Source organism: Triturus cristatus, chromosome 2_2 (genome assembly GCF_964204655.1).
Source record: "Triturus cristatus chromosome 2_2, aTriCri1.1, whole genome shotgun sequence".
In the NCBI taxonomy this organism is placed as follows: Eukaryota; Metazoa; Chordata; class Amphibia; order Caudata; family Salamandridae; genus Triturus; species Triturus cristatus.
In genome coordinates, this window is record NC_140582.1 from 1,052,436,042 (window position 1) to 1,052,454,296 (window position 18,255).

At 46.9% G+C, this 18,255-nt stretch overlaps 1 protein-coding gene across 1 annotated transcript in view; it reads left to right on the plus strand.

The window, feature by feature from the left end:
* POLN (DNA polymerase nu) overlaps nt 1-18,255 on the plus strand; it is a 2,789,368-nt gene that overhangs the window by 1,676,784 nt on the left and 1,094,329 nt on the right. The window contains exons 14-15 of the mRNA XM_085643153.1: nt 2,148-2,231; nt 16,047-16,142. Of these exons, the coding sequence (XP_085499279.1) occupies nt 2,148-2,231; nt 16,047-16,142 (180 nt within the window). The remainder of the gene's footprint in view (nt 1-2,147; nt 2,232-16,046; nt 16,143-18,255) is intronic.

An 18,255-nucleotide genomic window follows, 5' to 3' on the forward strand; every position in this document is an offset into this window, starting at 1 on the left:
TGTATTTCATATAAAAGGGCACGGGGACGAGCTTGCACGATTCAGTGTGACCTTAATTCTGTTTGTCTAGGAAAGTTGCTCATTATGACTTTGTGTTTGCCTGTCTCCAAACCCTCCTTCCCTCTGTGATTGGAGAATGTCAGCATTTGTACATTTGATGTGTTAGAGGTTTGTGCAGGCACAATATAGATTTCTGCTTTTACGACTGATGTTCTGTGTGCTCTTGGGCGAACCTTTACATTTCCATTTATTATTGTTAGAGGGTGGGGGTTGTGTGGACTCACGGAGGGCGGGGGTGGGAGAAAGCAACTGAGGGCTGGGAGCAACTAGGGAGTTCAAGTGGGAGGAATCAGCACAGAGGGCGCCGGGAAGGCAGGAAACTGAGAGAGAGCAATGGGGGGGGACTAATGGATGAGAGAGCGAACAATGTGGAGCAGGGAAAGAGGCAGCATGCAGCGAGAAAGCAGCGGGGCTGGAGATTTGGGGGGAGGAAGCAGCACACAAGGGCAAGAGCATCACAGGGAGGCAGATGAGACTCGCATGAGGGAGACATTGGGAAAACACATGCACACTCGAGTGCTTAAACAAAACAAGCATTGGCTGCGCGGCCGTGAAAGTGACGAGGCCGCACGGCCGTGAAAGTGATTGCGATCGCGCGCTGTAAGGGTGCCCACGAGCGATGCGCTTAATGAGCCATGACGAGAGAGGAAAGCCAGATGGTGCCTGTGCGTGTAACTGTGTGCGTAACTGCAAGCTTTAGACCACAAGCAAAAGCGTGTGGTCGGATTTTTGAAGCCCACTTACTAAAAGTCTCGCCAGTGCAGCGCATGCGCTGGCTCAGGCGGGACCTAAAAATGGGTGGTTGGGGAAAATCTTGCACCCTGCAGCGGACACCTCATGGTGCTTTCCACACTGTGCATGATTGGAAAGAGGGGTCCCTTGGGTACTCCCACGGGCCCCAACCTGAGGCCTACAGATGAAGGTGGGCCTGCTACGGGCCCCCAGAGTCAGGTTCAGACAGCCATTTCGTGTCAGGCAGACTGATTTGGAACGGCTGTCAGAATCTGACATCGTAATCGCTCGGTCAGAAACTGTGTCCATAGAGCTGTATGATTCGTCTCCTAACGACTCGGGTGGTCCGAATGCTGATCAGAACCGAATTGGACAGCCAGAACGATTTCCTTACATCGTAATCGGTCGTTCGGAAATGTATTCGATTCGGTTGGAAGCATAGGTTCCGAATCGGATTCGTCCCCATAATTTGCCTTTGTCCGAAACTGCTATTATTTGCATGAGTTATTTAATGCTGCTAATGTTCAGTTGATGAAAGGTGCCATTAATTTTTGTTTTACCATGCTGTATAAAAAGGCTTATCAAATTTCTTGATTTAACCTGTCATGTTAACAAATTTGGAGTCTGACTCTAATTCCTTGTTGAATTAGTTTTACTGGGCATGGTTTTCTCCTTTCACTGTTTTACTGGATTTGATAATTTTATGCTCTTTTATTATTGTAATTGATTTATTTATATACAGTAAACTTATACAAGGCAGTAGTGCAGAATAGACCATGAGTGGACCATGCTCTTTTATTCTTTACCCTTGTTGTCATTCCTAAAAATCAATGTTTGATGGAGTAATTCTTTTTATGATGGGCTAGTGATCTACAACCCTGATGTCACCCATCTAATACCAGGGTAGGTTATAATGTACATGCACTTATAAAACTAGGCAACGCTTCAAAGGGATTATTGGTTTAAGAGCATTCTCTTTTTAAAAAAATAGTTTTATATAGCGCGAACTAGACCCAAGACATCGGTTGCCAAAGCGCTTTACATGAGCACCAGTTTCGTTACAGAAGGACACATTCATTTTTATTAAGCACGGGGAGATTAAGTGATTTGCCCAGAATCACAGGATGCTGAGCGTCGTTGCTGAGTCTCGAACCCAGTTCCCCAGCTTCGAAGTTGACAGCTCTAGCCGTAAGGCTACATTGTAAGGGACGGGTGATGCATGGAGGAGCATTCATGCTAAGTAAACTTGTATTGTTTTCAGATATCTCATCTGTATCAGCTACACTGGTTTTAAAATGTGTGAAATGTCAAATATGAGCGATCATTATAATTAAGATGATGTTACCCTTTTGCAGTTGCGTCTCACAGAGTTGGAAAAAGAAGCACATCTATCAGCTGGGCAGAAGTTCCGCTTGACAAGCAATAATGATCTCAGAGAGGTATTATTACATGTTTGGAAAAATTTTGAATTTTACTGAGTTCCATTGCATTGACTATCCACGGTGCTGCTGCATGACCCCTTGGGAATGCACAAAGGCCCTTATTACGATGTCGTTGGAGTTGCCTCCGGCCAACCCAACACTGCTGTGGATTGGGAACCGGCCGACCTAAGGTCAGTGGTTTCGACCGCATCGTAATGCGTCAGTCGGACCACAGAAGTAGATGCGGTTCGGATCGCAACCGACAAGCCGTAGGTTACGGTCCGAACCGCATCGTAATGAGGCCCATAGTGGCATTGGTTGATCTTATCCTAAATAACCCATGTCTCCTTACTAAATTGGAGTAGCTTTTTATGTCTCGATTACAGACAGCTAAAGCTATTTGTTGACAAGACTGATTGTTTACAATACAGTACATATACTTGGCTCAGCCCCTTGCTAATGATTAGGTGTCTTTGTTGTCTGTCTGACTTTCTTGCTCCTGCTTCAATGGCTTTCCTCTTTGTTCCTTTGTTGACCCACCCAGGAGCATTTTGGATTTAGGGCCTTTTTTATGATGTGACTTAGTCTGTCTTCACTCTTTACCTGATGTGTCTAGTCCTTAGTAGAATGTGAGGATAGTGACCTGCTCTTGGCCCCTTTGACCATAAAAAGAAAACTATTCTAAGCACCGATGCCTCAAACAAAGGTCTGGGAGCGACCCTATCACAGAAAGGGGTTTAGGGTGAGACCATCATAGCGTTTGCTTCCCGCACTTTGAGTCAATCAGAACGGAATTATTCCGTAATCAAGAAAGAATCCCTAGCATGCTACTGGGCCATTAATCATTTAAAAAAAAATTCTTTGGGGGACAAAATTCACGGTCCGAACAGACCATAAACCCTTAACATACATTTTTTCAGCTAAACAAGTACATTGTGAATCCCCTAGAATAGCAAAATGGGTTCTGGGGTTAGAGAATGTTTGCTTCAGGATTGAATACCTGCCGAGACAAGAAAACGTGGTGGCAGATTATTTATCTAGATCACCCCTCACGGTCAACCACAAAGAGGATCCGTTAGATGCTCCCATCCTATCCATCCAACTTCCTTCTATCACTAAGGAGGAGTGGGATGAAGAGATGAAGAAAGACTCTAAAATGAATTCCTTAAAAAACTTAATAATCAATGGTTGGCCAGAGAAATGCTGCAATGTCACGGATGATATGAAGCAGTTTTGGGAGGTAAGACATGAACTAACCATCATTGACAACAAAGTTTATCGCAACAAGAAAATAGTCCCACCTGCGGCCCTCAGAGATAAAATTATAGACCTTGCCCATGAGGGACACTTAGGCAGAAGTATTACCAAAACAAAAGTCAGGAATAGCTTTTGGTTCCCGAAACTGGACTCGATTGTGGAAGTAAAAGTGAAGGAGTGTGTCAGTTGCGCTAGAAGCGACAAGACCAAAATCTTGCGCAAAGTTCCCTTGTCTCCAGTAGGAGTACCAGAAATACCATGGACAAAACTTGCGATGGACATAATTGGTCCAATGGAGGCATTAGGGCCACAAAAAAGGTTTATGTTTGTGGTAGTAGACTACACCTCACACTGGGTAAATGTCAGATTCACTTCTTCGACCAAATCACATTTCTCATCACATTTCTAAAATCTGTCTTCTCATTCGAAGGGACACCAGCGGTCCTAGTAACCGACAATGGGGTGCAGTTTACCTCTGAAGAAATGAAGACTTTTCTCAAGGACTTAAACATCAAGCACGAAAAAACTGCACTCTACTGTCCCAAAGCCAATGGATTAGCAGAAAGGACAAACCGCTTGATCAAAGAGCATATCCAACTGGCAATCACCAACAGGTTTAACATAGATGATTCCCTTAGAGATTGCTTATGGGCCTATCACACAGCACCTAACCTCGTCAGTGGAATTTCCCCTTTTGTGGCCCTAATAGGAAGAGAGCCTGGCACCAAATTGAACCCCCTCTGGCTAGATGGGGGAAAAGCCGTGGTTAACAACAGCAGGGTGAGTCATCTGAAAGTCCAGCGGCATCAAGCCAGTTGCAAAGATTGGTATAACCGGAAACATGGGGTGAAAGAACTTAACCTCAAAGTTAACAACCCTGTGGTGGTAAGAAAACCCACTCATGTACAGGTTGGGCAGAACAAGTTTTTCCCTTCACAAAATGTAAGGAGCTCTGGGAAAAATGTGGTGCAGCTGGAGGATGGACATACTTGGAGCGGGGATAGACTTGCTACGTCTAACTAGCTGTTCTCATGTTTTCCTATGTTGCATGTTTATTTTCATGGGTAAGGAGATTTGTTGTAATCTTCCCTTTTGCCTTTCCCCTTGGTATCTTCCTTCCACCCCTCCTCCTCCACTCTAGTTAGTATGCCCAGGAGTTCACGTTAGAATGTTGGTAATCCTTGATTCTTGAGAGCGGATGACCAGAATAAACAGCACTTACCTTTTACTCTTGTCTCTGTTGAATAATTTTGGAGACTTTTAACAGTGACCTTGGTCTAAACACCCCAGTGGATCCTACTTTGGGACCTCCACACCAAACACATTTTCTTGAACTACCGGATGGTTAAAGTAAGAGCTGTGCATGCTCTTAATCGGTGTGTGGTTTAATTACCATTGTGTATATTCATGTGATCAAGTCATTGGATACTGCGAGGCTCAGCCTCTCATCTGCTTTCTCTTGTGTCCATCTAAGGAATCTCATGACATTTTATTTGTCACCTTAGTTCTCACTCTTTGCACCTACCTCTGATTAGCTCTCAGTGCACACCATTTGTGGCGGAGGTTCTTTGTTATTTTAATGTGGCACAGGTGTTGTGTGCTCCTTGGCCCTGGCCTAGTTCTATTATTGAAGCTACCACTACTCACTTTCACCTGGCACTTTGCACCTTACTGTGGGCTTCATCCTTTTTGATTTACTGTGGTTTAAATATTGTACTGGGGTGTGAATTTTCAGGCTTCCACCAATAAACTCATTGCTCACAGACTCGAGTTATGAAACTCTGCTGCTATTTTTTCGGAATTGCACTTTGCTCGAACTGACAAGATTTCTTTCATTCTTCTTTTTAACTTGTGGCCTGTTTTGAAACTGTTTGTGACTAGTAACAATGCCCCTGCTGCTAAGTGCATACAGTAGCTTTTCTTTGCTCTGTAGTCACTGTCAGAAGTGTCACAATGCACTGCGCACTTCGTCTGAATTAATACGTTTTCTATCTTTTTATCTTGATGTCTGCTTCAATTTGCTTATAATTTACAATAATGGCCCTGTTGCTAGGTGTGTATAATAGTTCTTTAGTTCCTTAAGTTGCTGACAAATGAAGTAACTTTTTTTATAAATTGCTTCTTGTTGTTATGGTTATCAAGTATTGGGGTATCTTTCATTGATGCACATGCCTGAATCATTCCCCATCGTCGCGATGGGAGTCCCATGGTACAATAGTCCAGCAGTATTCAAATAATGCCATAGGGTATAATGGCCTTGAGCCATGTTAAGTATACCCTATCCATGTTCTTTTTTTTTTTTTTAAATAACTAAATGTAGAATGCAGCCAATCAGCTGCTAGCACCCTCTAGAACCTTCCCAGCAGAGGGAATTTCCCTCAGATTTTCACCGCACGTCGTGTGTGAAGGGAGTCTCCCTGAGTTCTACTCAGTTTTTCTTCAGAAAATTTTCTCCTCACCATGTTTGATAAGAAAGGACTCTTTCGGGCCTGCAAGACCTGAGGCAAGAAGAGAGTCCATGATGATGATCCTCACAAGGACTGCATTTACTGCCTTCACCCAGCCCATGAGGCAAAACAGTGCAAAATATGTCGCATTTTCTCTTCTAAAACCTTAAGAGATAGAGAGGGGAGGCTGATTTTGTGCTTACAGTCCACTAAGTACTGCAAGTCATCGGAGGAGGACAGTGATGGCTCATCCAGGCCTCACAAGAGAGCAAGAACTCAAGAGAGAGACTCTGGAGAGTGCTCAAAACAGGAGAAACATTCTAAGGTCTCCTCTGAGCCTTCAACTTCTGTTTCCTCTATTCCACTGAGGACTGAAAAGAAGCACCATAGAGCCTCCTCATCGAATCCGGGGAAGAGCAGAGCTGAAAAATCCCCATCGACTACGCCACCGTCAACGACAGTCACTGGATCGTCGACAACGACAAGTTTCATGATTACGTCCTCGGCCCCGTCGACATCAGGTATGATGATGAAGACAGCCATCTCTGGGCCCATATTGTCGACGAAGGTATTATTGACACCATCATCGTCAACGACCACCCCATCTGTGCAGTCGGTGAGGTTTGCAGTGACGTAGCCGACGAAGATACCGTCGACGCCACTACTGTCGCTGACGCCAACACCATTGATGACAGGTTAATCGACGACAACACTGTCGTCGAGGCCATCCGCAGTTGCGACAACACCATTGACGACGTCATTGTCGGCGACGTTACCGTCAAAGATTATTCCATCGATGGCAACACTGTCAACGACCGGTTTTCCAACATCAGTGACCAGGAGTCTGTCGACGCCACCGTCAACGATGATTAGGGTGACGAAGAAATATTTTCATTCTGAAATGTCAGCTTACAGTAAGATCTCCCCTTTGCCTCCTTCACACCTTTTGGATCTTCAAGAGTCGGATGAAGATGATGAGAAAGATGATGGAATGTACGGAGTGGCACACAGCCCTTCGGAGTTGCACGTTAAGGGCCAGGCAGTTGATGAAGATAATGAGGGCCAGCAATACTACTAGCCATATCTGGCACCGCCGTTCATTATCAACGCTACAAATAGCAAGAATTTCGCCCTAGAGAGATGGCTCACCTGCTGCCAACTTTGATACAAGACCTTCAAGCTATGCTGGCAGATTACAAACAAAGATTTTCATCTCAAGAAGTCTGCAAGGAACCACTGGTTCAACCACAAAACCTTGAGAAACCGAGTTTGCCAGCAACGCCTACAGTGCGGCCTTTTACGCAAGAGCCGGATCCGGTCGACCTTTCCTCCTCGGATGAAGAGAGAGAAGAAGGCGAAATTCCAGACCCAATGCCTGCGGACCCATGGGAGGGCTACATTATTCCTACTCCCTCCCCCCCATCACACCATCCAGCGGATTCACCACCAGAAAACATAGGGGGTTTCCACAACTTAATGGAGAGGGCTTCTAATAGATTCCATCTCCCCATGGAGGTTTCAAATACAGACTGCTTCCTGTATGACTTAAAAAAGGAAGCCAGAAAATCAATGCACACAATTCCAATAATAGACTACATCTGGCAAGATGGGATAAAGATAATGATGACCCCGGCCACAATACCACCAGTGCTCTCACGCATAGAGAAACAATACAGAGCCCCAGAAAATGGTCCTTCTTGTCTGACAGCCCACCCGAAGCAGGATTCTGTTATCTCGCAGGCGGCACAAAGGAGATCCAAGAACCCACCCACCCCATTCTCTACTCATCCGGAAAAAAAGGGCGTAAGCTAGACATCATGGGGAAGGATTTCTCCAAATTGGCTGCAACTACCATCATGGCGGCCAACGCTTTGGATTTCATCGACCACTACAATAGACAAATGTGGTCGGATATGGCCTCTTTACTAGACCTCATTCCTGAGGAGAGAAAAAAGGAAGCCAGAAAGATCCTCATAGAAGGAGAACGGGTGGCCTCGGAGACAATCCACTGCGCTATCGACATTGCCAACACGGGGCTTCGCCAACTGGCAGATGCAGAAGTCTTAAGGCACCATGGGTGGTTGAAAACACCTACATTTAGACCGGAGTTCCAGTCTAAGGTTCTGGATATGGCATTTGATGGGGACGCTTTGTTTGGCAAACATATAGATGAGGCACTTCTATCCATTAAAAAGGACACGGATACAGCAAAATCTTTAGATTCCCTCCAATACAGTAAAGTACCATTCAGAGGGGCAAAAGGACATGGTTTGTCTACCTGCAGAGGAAACTTCCAAAGGGCCAACAATACCAGCCTTATCAGCCACAATATAGGCAGTCCTATCAACCCGCTGCCTACCGTCAACTGGTCACGGCTGGTTTCACTCGCCAAGGGGGTCGAAAGAGATCATCGATCCAAGGCAGGGACAATGGAAAAAACTGATTTTACCAGGGTACCAGCTTCTCCCTCTTTTTCCCCTCTCATGGGTGCAAAGATATCCAGTTTCTTACGGCAATAGGAGAGTATAACATCGGACCGTTGGGTTCTGGATTTGACTGCCTTCGGTCACACGCCGGAATTCGTACAAAAACCTCAAACTACGTCACCCAGGGGAGCCCCTCCCCCCACATTTTCACTTATTGCAGAAAGAAGCAAACGTTATGCTCGCAAAAGGAGCCATCGAGAAAGTTCCAACTCTGCAATGAGGGCAAGGTTTCTACTCCTGTTTCTTCTTGGTTGTGACGAAGTCAGGGGAATTGAAACAAATTTTGGATCTCAGAAAGTTTAACAAGTTCCTAAGGAAGCAAACTTTCAGGATAGTAGCTCTGGACGAAATCGTACGTCGTCTCAACAAAAAGAGACTTCATGACCTCCCTCGATTTGGAAGATGCATATTTCCACATCCCCACTCATCAGAAGCATCAAAAACTCCTCAGATTCACGGTGACTGGGACCCACTACCAATCCAAGGTGCTCCCTTTCGGCCTCAAGTCAGCACCCACGATATTTGCAAAATGCCTCATGCCGGTAGCCGCAGCCCTACGTTCCCAAGGCCACCAAGTATTCCCCTACTTGGACGACTGGCTGTGAAAGTCATCAACGGAAAAGCAAGTAACCAGGAGCACCAACGCATTCTTGCGGCTGTTCAGCAAGCTGGGGTTGAAAGTCAACATCACAAAGTCCTAATTTATTCCCAATCAGATAGCGCCATTCCTGGGAGCCAGATTGGACACAATCCAATGCAAAGCATTCTTGTTGGAAGAACGTCAAACCCATCTATGACAATTGGCTATGGTCATCTCAAGAAAAAATTCAGTTTCTGTAAGGAACTACAAGTCGCTGCTAGGGATGTTTTCATCGGCGATAGACCTTCTTTACCTTTCTGAAGCCAGACCCATCAGTCTGCAGCTGTTTCTCCCTCTCCTATCCAGGGACAACGGTCAAGTGCACCATCCGAATCCGGCGTCACTGCACTTACACGACTGACTCCTGAATTCTTGGAATTTAGAGACATGAACATTTCGTAAGAGTGTAGAGATATCCTCTCAAAATCCAGAGCAGAGCGCACCATCAAGACATACAAACTAATATGGGAAAGGTTTGGTTTCTGGTACCAACAAAATAATCTGCACCCCTTTTTGAAGTAGCCCCGCAACAGATTTGACAATATCTTGTCTCTATTTGCAAAATCAGGTATAGCCTTCTCTTCAGTTAAGGTGCATCTGTCTTCCATCTCTCGTTATAGAAGAGCTTCCAGTGCCACTTCTCTTTGTGCCTCAAGCCTCATCAAACAGTTCATGAAGGGGCTCTTCTGTGCTTTTCCTCCAGTGTGTGCACTTCCACCGGAATAGAACCTCAACGTGGTCCTTGCGCAACGCATGAAAAGACTATTTGAACCCATTCTTAAAGCTGAATTGAAATACCTAACATAGAACGTCGCCTTTCTACTGGCCCTCACCTCAGCCAGAAGGGTAAGCGAAATCCAGGCATTCACCATTAAGAAACCCTTTTTAATATTTAAGGAGAACACTGTGATTCTAAGGACTAATCCCTAATTTATCCCTAAAGTGCCTTCTCAATTCCACCTCAATGAGCAGGTTATACTCCGTCTTTTTTTCCGCAACCATCAATGCCTGCAGAGCAAGCGCTACATACGCTGGATGTCAAACATTGCCTTAAGTTCTGTCTTCAGAGAACGGAGGACATTCGAAAGACTGATCAATTATTTGTTGCCTATGGCCAAGGCAGAGAAGGGACTGCAATAACAAAAGTCATTATCGCAAGATGGATATCTGCTGAGATACAATTCTGTCATGTCAAAGCCAACAAACCTTTGGAAAGGTCAGTAAAGGCTCACTCTACCAGAGCGGTTGTGACTTCAGCGGCCCTCTTCGCAGGGGTGACTTTGGAAAAGATCTGTTGTGCTGCAACATGGAGGTCTACTCATTTCTTCACGCAGCACTACTGCCTGGAATCCGCACAGGAAGCAGATGCAGCAGATGCAGCAGTAGGCCAGGCAGGGCTTCGCTATCGCTTCCATTAAGGTAAGCCTCTTTCTAGCCTTTGCAATGAGTCTTTTTGTTCTTATGATGGTTTTTCATATACTAGAATGTATTTAACCCCTTCAGCGCTGCGCGGATTCCCCCGCGGTGCTGAAGGGTTCGAGCGCGGGCGGGGCCATGACGGAACGGTTCCGTCATGAGCACAGCTCAACCGATGCTCATGACGGAACCGTTCCGTCATGAGCATGGAAGGGGTTAAAAAAAATATATATATGTATATATATATATAGATATATATATACATATATATATATGTACTATTGGTTACGCTAATATTCTTTCTTTTCCTCTCGCTAAGGCTGTGTATATGGAAATGCTGCTATATAATTGATGTTTTACCTTTCTTTTAAGAGTATGTATTCCATACATCTATTCACATAACAGTACGCACAGGTATAGCTTTTGGGGGGTTTTCTTGTTACCTAAGATTTTGTGGGTTCACTATGTGTTAGGTCTCCAACCATCCCCAACAGACAAGCTACAACATTGGATGTGACTGCTTGCTATTATGATTCAGGCATGTGAATCTATGAAAGATATCCCAATACTGGATAAGAAAATAAGTTACTTACCTGTAACTAAGGTTATCCAGTATTGGTATCTTTCATAGATTCACATACACCCTCCCTCCTCCCCGTAGCGGGTGTTTCCTCGATACATTAAGATACTCAATTCTCACTTGTGTTGGGAAAATCTGAGGGAAACTGCCTCTGCTGGGAAGGTTCTCAAGGGTGTTAGCATCTGATTGGCTGCATTCAACATTTAGTCCTTTTGTTAAAAAAAGGATATAAATAGGCTATACTTAACATGGCTCAAGGCCATTAAAGCCTATGGCAATATTTGAATACTGCTGGACTACGGTACCATGGGACTCCCATCTCGACGACAAGGAATGATTCAGGCACGTGAATCTATGAAAGATACCAGTACTGGATAACCGTTGTTAGAGGTAAGTAACTTATTTTCTTCTCAATGTAGGAAGCTGGCTCTGTATATACTATACCAAAGTAAGGTATAGTGTGCACAGACTACAATGGAACCCCAAAGGAAGGCAAAGGTAAAAGTAGATAATGCCTCTATTTGTGGTAGTGTGGGCGAGCAGTAAGGCTTTATCAGAAGGTAGTGTTGAGTATTTATTGTACACACTCAGGCAAGAAATTATGTCACACACTCAAAGACTGAACTCAGACCAATTTGTTTGTATAAAAATATTCAGTTGTTGTAATTTATTTCCTAGAACCAAGCCAGGCCTGGTACCGGTAAGTGTAATTGTACTTTGCAAGAATAATGCAGCGAAGTACAGTTTGTATGCAGTTTAATGCTTTTGGATTGGTTACAGGTAAGTCATTTGGTTGTAAAGCAGTTTGAATTACTTTTCAGTTACTTTTCAGATTACTTTGTACATTACTTTTCAGATTACTTTTTAAGTTACTTTCTCTACTCAGTGTGATATGCCTAGATGTCACACTGGGACATTTCCTATAAGAAAGGTAAGTAGATCAGTTTTTGTACATTTGCAGTTTCTCAGGATTTCATACCAACCAACTCCAAATGTAGAAGATTTTTCATAGAAAAAGCAGTCAATGCAGCCCTATGGGAGAAAACAGTGTTATCGGTTTAACTGTAAGTACTTAGGTTTTGGAGTTGGTATTCTGGGGTTAGAACCAAGGTTCCCCCAGGGTCAAGGATGCACTCTCAAAGCACCCTCAGCGGCACTAGGGCGGCAGTGTGCAGAGTCCTGAGGCCCAATGTTATCCAATGGGGCATAGGGTCCCTCCGGTTGGTGGCTGCTCACGAGCAGGCCACAAAGTAGTGGGACCAAAGGCCTCGGACTTAAGCTCAGGGCAAAGGGGGATCTAGTTTAGTACACAAGGTGCACCCACAGCGGCACAGGGGCGGCCGGGTGCAGGGTGCTGTTTGGGCGTCGGGTGCCCTGTTGTTTTCAATGGGAGTTGCCGGTTTTGGATTTTGGCTGCAGGCATGGTCCAGAAAGACTTTCGGGTGTAAACAACAGCTGGGCAGGTAAGTTGGAGGGCTCGGGGACGTAGGTTCACCTCGGATTCTCTTCTCCAGGGTGCAGGGCTGATGGATGCAGGGGTGTCTTTTGTGGTCGGATTACACCTTCTCGGGCCACTCGCGGATGGGGGGTCTCTCAGCAGAGGCTGCAGGCAACTTCGGGGAGTCCTGGAGGGGTCAACCCACGGTAGACTCGGACTCTGGAGTGCTGGGGGATCTCGCTGGAACAGGTGGGCCACCAGGATTCAGGCTGTAGGCGTCTGTGCAGTGGTGGTTCCAGGCTTCGGGTTTCTTTGTCCTCAGCAGGCTCTGAGTCTTTCTTCGCTGTTTCTTTTAAACAGAGCTGCTGTTCACAGAAGATCCAGTGTTTGTTGGAGGCAGTCAGTCCTCCCAGGGGGTCTGGAGGTCGCTGGCTGCAGGCCAAGGCAACTTTTGGTGCAGGATCTCTGGATACTGCAGATGGGCCGATAGGGCTTTGGCCAAGTCAGTTCTTCTCTGCAGTCTCCTCTGCTGGACGTCTTCTTTTGTCCTTCTTCTTCGTAGGTTGCAGGAATCTATGGGTCAGGGCTGCCCCCTAAATACTGTAATTAGGGGGCGTTTTAGGGGTCTTGAGGTCAGTAGCCAAGGGGCTACTGACCTTAGGGTGACTACACCCTTGGTGGGGGAGTTGGCACAATCCTGAATCCTGATTGGATCGTGCCTGCCATCTGCAAGATGGTGGGCACTGAAGAATGGGCTTCACCCCGCCTCCCCCACCTGAGGGGTTGGGTGGCAGAGGTGGGCACATCTTCTGGGCTGTGTTCATTTTTCCCGCCTGTCTTCCTGCCGAAAGGAGGGGAGACAGGAAGGGGGCCTGCTCCTGATAGCAGGAGACACTGGGGATCGCGTTACAAAGGCGGCAAGGCCTTTGAAGCTCCCCTGTCACAGATGGCTCTTCCTGGCCTGGGGGAAGTGGGACCACCTCCACCCAGAAAAGGCTTTGTTTCTGGGCTCAGGGAGCAAAGGCTCCCACCCAAGGGGTCCAGAAACATGTCTCTTGGTGGCAGGCTGGTGTGTACCAGTCAGGGAACCCACCAGAGGCTGATCATTTTTCAGGGGACACCTCTAAGATGCCCTCTGAGTGAATTTTTCATTACTTCCCACACTGACATCAGTGTGGGTTTAATGTGCTGAGAAATTTTATATCAAACTTCCCAGTTTTCAGTAAAGCCATTATGGTGCTCTACAATTCGTAATGACAAACTCCCAGCACCATATACTCTTAATGGCATTACTGCACCTACAATGTCTAAGGATTGGTCTAGACACTGTAGGGGTACAGGGCTCATGCACCTGTACCCTCACCACTGGTATAGTGCACCCAGCTAGAGGTGTGGCTGCTTATGCCAGGGCAGTGGGTTATAGGCATGGCACACAGGGATGTGTGCCATGTCATGTCGACTCTTCACTTTGTTCTGCACGAAAACAGGCAGCCTGCAATGGCAGTGTGTGTGTGTGTGTGTAAAGGTACAGGGCCTCTAAGAGTGGCACAATAAGTTCTGCAGGCCTTAGAGGCCTTCCCTGGCCACAGTGCCCTTGGTAGCCATGGCACCCATAGTGCCTTTTACAAGGGACTGATATGTGGCCAGAGAGGTGCCAATTGGGGTTACAAGGTACAGTTTTGGGAAAGAACACAGGCCCTGGGAACCTGATTGGCATGGACCCAGGGCACATCAAGTCAAAGTGCTTCAGTAGTCTGGCAAAAAGTGTGGGGGGTTACTGCAACAGAAACCCAGCTTCCTACACTCAAGTACAATCTTGAATTAGATTAAAAAAGGAGAGTGACTTAAAACCTATTTAAATGACTCAAAATACTGAACGCTAGAGAGGGAGAGAAGCTAGTCTCACTGTGAAGTAGAGAGGAGTGGTAGGTAGTGTTGTTGTCCCTCTGCAATATGCTCTGGGTGAGATGGAAGAAAGGTCACAATCACCGGCGTGTTAGCTAACTGGAATACCAAGAAGAGTCCAAACAAAAGAGCAAGCTTAGAAGAGGTAAAAGGGACCTTGGGTAGGCTGAGTGAGCAGAAAAAGATTGGTAAAGAGCTATAATGGAAAAGCATGCAGGGTAAAGAAACCAGAAAAACAATTTTAGAGAGGCAGGCAGTGCCTCCTCGCCAACCCTAGGGATTAAGGTGTTAAGGTACTGTCTTTAGGAGAACATTGCAGCCTACAGAGATTCATCTGAATTAGTGCCTTTAGGGATGCTGCCATTTAAGAGGGTAAAACCAGCTTCTTATGGAAGAAGAGGTTGTCCAACAACTACTTTCGTCATGTCATTTTGTTTCTCAAAGTTTGATATAGTTCTCACACCGCATAGTCATTTTGCCATCCTTGGCTCCATTATCATGTAGTGTGATCTACAGCGGGATCGTATGAGGTCAAAGGAAATGTGACTTTGTGCCCAACTTTTGGTTATAGAATGTTGAAAAGTATGACTATTTACACACACACATACATTTTCCATTAAAAACACACGCAGTTAAAGTGATGTTATAGTTACAATGCAATGCTAAAATCCACAGAAATTCTCCAGTTTTGTTTAGTGATTCCAATCTTAACTTCGTCCCCGCCATTCTCTGCTCATGACTTCTCACATGGCATCACTGGTAAAATCTGCTCTTATCGCCTCACCCACTCAAACAGGCCGTTCCCTTCGCTCAGTCTTTATGTCCACAGTGATCATAATTGGAATATGGACTTCGTTTGAATTATGTTTAAAAAATGTGGGATATGCAGCCACATATCTTGCGCACATTCCTTAATGAAAAGCTGTGTCCAGGATCTGTAAATCCACATGCTTTTTTGCAGTTCTACAACAAAGACGGGTATATAAGTAAAAGATGTTTAGAGGGGAGTATTATTCATCATATTCTGCATTAGGTAAGGGAATGGCCGTCTTGCCTTAAGCTAGTCTTAAGACACGGTTTAAGGCCTTGCATCCTGCAGTGGCCTCTGCTGTGAGGAGTCAACAGTGATGGCCAGATTCACGGCTATTGCAGGAATCCGAAAGTCCACATTGAACCAATCAAAAAAGCCAGCATTCAACCAGGCTCCTTTATTTACAACCCCAGAGTTTAGTTTGTTTGCATAAACTGGTCCACCGTCTTTCTCAAAACCAAAAAAGGATAGCAGGCTAGGCCAGCCAAATGTTATTTGTCCATTTTTTGGTAACTATTCGTCCAGTGGGATTTTTATAGGCCCGGTATTTTTTCCTTTAGGCATTTAACATGGAGGTAAAAACGTGTGTGCTAAGTCACCATCGATGAATACCATTGAGGAAAGTTTTATGAAGTTTCGGCAAACTGAGAAAAAATTGATATACAGTACAAAATGGCATCCCTCTGCAGGGTGCATTGTAACCATAACCGTAGAGTTGCTATCGATGATTCTGTGATATACATATAGTTGTATTTTCCTTGACTTGCAGCTACAATGACGATCGCTTTCTCTGTTTGCGAATGGCTACATACCAAACAACTCCGACTGTTTTTCGTTGTGTTTCATTAACTAGGTATTATTCGAAAAGCTGAAGCTGCATTTACTATGCACAAAGAAGAAACTTCCCAAAACTGACATGCGGCACCTTCAATCAACTTCAGAAACTGCGGTGAGCACCAGCACTTTGGTTTCAATTGCAAGCTCTATAACCTATATGCCAGCATAAGGTGATGTTTAAGTCTTCACTTTTCAGTTAACCGATTGGTTCAGTTTACTGCAGAAAAAATACTGTTTTGATACAGTGTATGAAACAACTTGTTTTCACATATAATTGTATTATTTATAATATGCAGGCGCTGTCTACTCTCCAAGTAAGTTAGGTTTTGGTAAAAAAGCAAGCATTGGCAAAGCTAGTAGGTCTAACTTTCTTAAAACAAGCATAGTCATGGTCAGTACATCTTGCTTGTCACTGAAAATGCAATCTGGGGAGGAGCCTAGCGCGCAACCAAGATGGCCGCGTAGGTGCGAGGCTCCCGAGGACCTCCGCGACCTCCTGAATTAATCCTGGCGATATCCTGTCCTTGTTGAGGGGACTGTGTTGGGGAACCGGAGCTGAGGCGCCACCCGTTTTTTGGGCTCGGATCGGACCCCGAACGCCGGTGGGAGCATCGATCGAAGGTTGCGGCCTTCTCCTCGCCGGCCCCCCGGATTGGAGTAGTGGGGCGATCCGGGGACAAAGTGAATAACAGCGGCGAGCGGGGCTGGGCGACTGGCGTACCCCGCACTTTCACTTTCGCTTTTGCGCCCTCCTAGCTCTCAAGCCGGGTCGGGCTGCGGAGCGGGGTGCGGTGGCCTTGTCCAGGAGCCCGGCTGACCCGCCGGCGGTGGGTTGACCCGCGGTTCGGTGGTCGCCCCTGCCCCCCCCCTGGCACCCGTGACTTGGTATAGCGGCCCGTTTGGGGAGCTTGGCACGACGGTGGAAGAGCCAGCATGTCCACCAAACAAGATGGCGACCGGGCGAAGGTGAAGACGACCCGCCGTGGCACGGCGCACCAGGCCAACAGTATGGACCGCTACACGCTTCAGAAGGGTTCTCCGGAGACATCGCGTGCATCCCCGGTGGGCCCGACGGAGGCATCTGCTCATCCGGTGGATCTGACCCTCCGGGACGTCATGGGCGCCATCGCAGAGATGAAGGCCTCGGTGGACCAGCGTTTCGACACCTTAGCGCAAAAAATAGACTCGGTCCTTGTGGATGTGAGCCTTGTGAGGGCAGACTTGTCCAAAACAAACGACCGAGTCGACTCCCTGGCCCACACCACAACGAGCCTCACGACAGACGTGGTGGCCCTCCAGAAGGAGGTGCGCCGGCTTGGCCAGGCGAGCGCCCTGATGGACCGGCGATTGGAGGACTCCGAGGGCCGGGCCCGGAGGAATAATGTCCGTATTGTGGGGGTCCCGGAGGGACGAGAGGCGGAGGCGGCGGATCTTTTCGTGGAAGATTTGATCCTGACCCATCTCCAGCCCCGGGGGCTGAGTAAGCTTTTTGCGGTGGAGCGTGCTCACCGGGTCCCCGGGGGCAGACCTAAGACTGGTGCCCCGCCGCGGCCGCTCATTGCCCGGATTTTTAATTTTCGGGACAGAGATGCTATCCTCCAGACCTCCAGGCAACAGGGACCGGTCAAGCTTGACAACATGGAGATACATTTCTACCCAGACTTTACTCCGGCGGTCCAGAAGCAGCGACAGAGCTTTCTTGGGGTTAAACGTCGCCTAAGGGACCTGAACCTCAAGTACTCAATGCTCTTTCCAGCCAAGCTGAGGGTAGAGGTGGATGGTCGCACGCACTTCTTCGACCGGCCCGAGGCGGCTGGGGACTGGCTGGACACTCTGCCTGGAGATCGGGGCCGGGGGGGCGGGGGGGGCGCGGCTGGCGAGGAGGGCCCGCCGGATCAGAATTGAGGGGTGACTGAATAGGCCTTGCTCTGGACGTTGTTCCTTCACCATTTATTGATTGCGTATGTTCCCCTCCTATGGAGGTTGCGTGGGGTCTGTTGGGGGCTTCCCTCCTCCTCTGGGGGACTAGTTAGTATTTTAGCTATGGGGCGACAGGCACACTGCACTTTGGGGGGGCTGTCTGGGCTCATGCAGGGGTGCAGGGAGGGGGGAGTTCTGTTGGGACCGGGGGGTGGGGGGGGTGTGTTGTTTGTTAGCACCGCAGGGCAAACCCGCTACTATGTTGTTGTTATTAGGATGCTCGATGGGGGACGACCGATTGATTC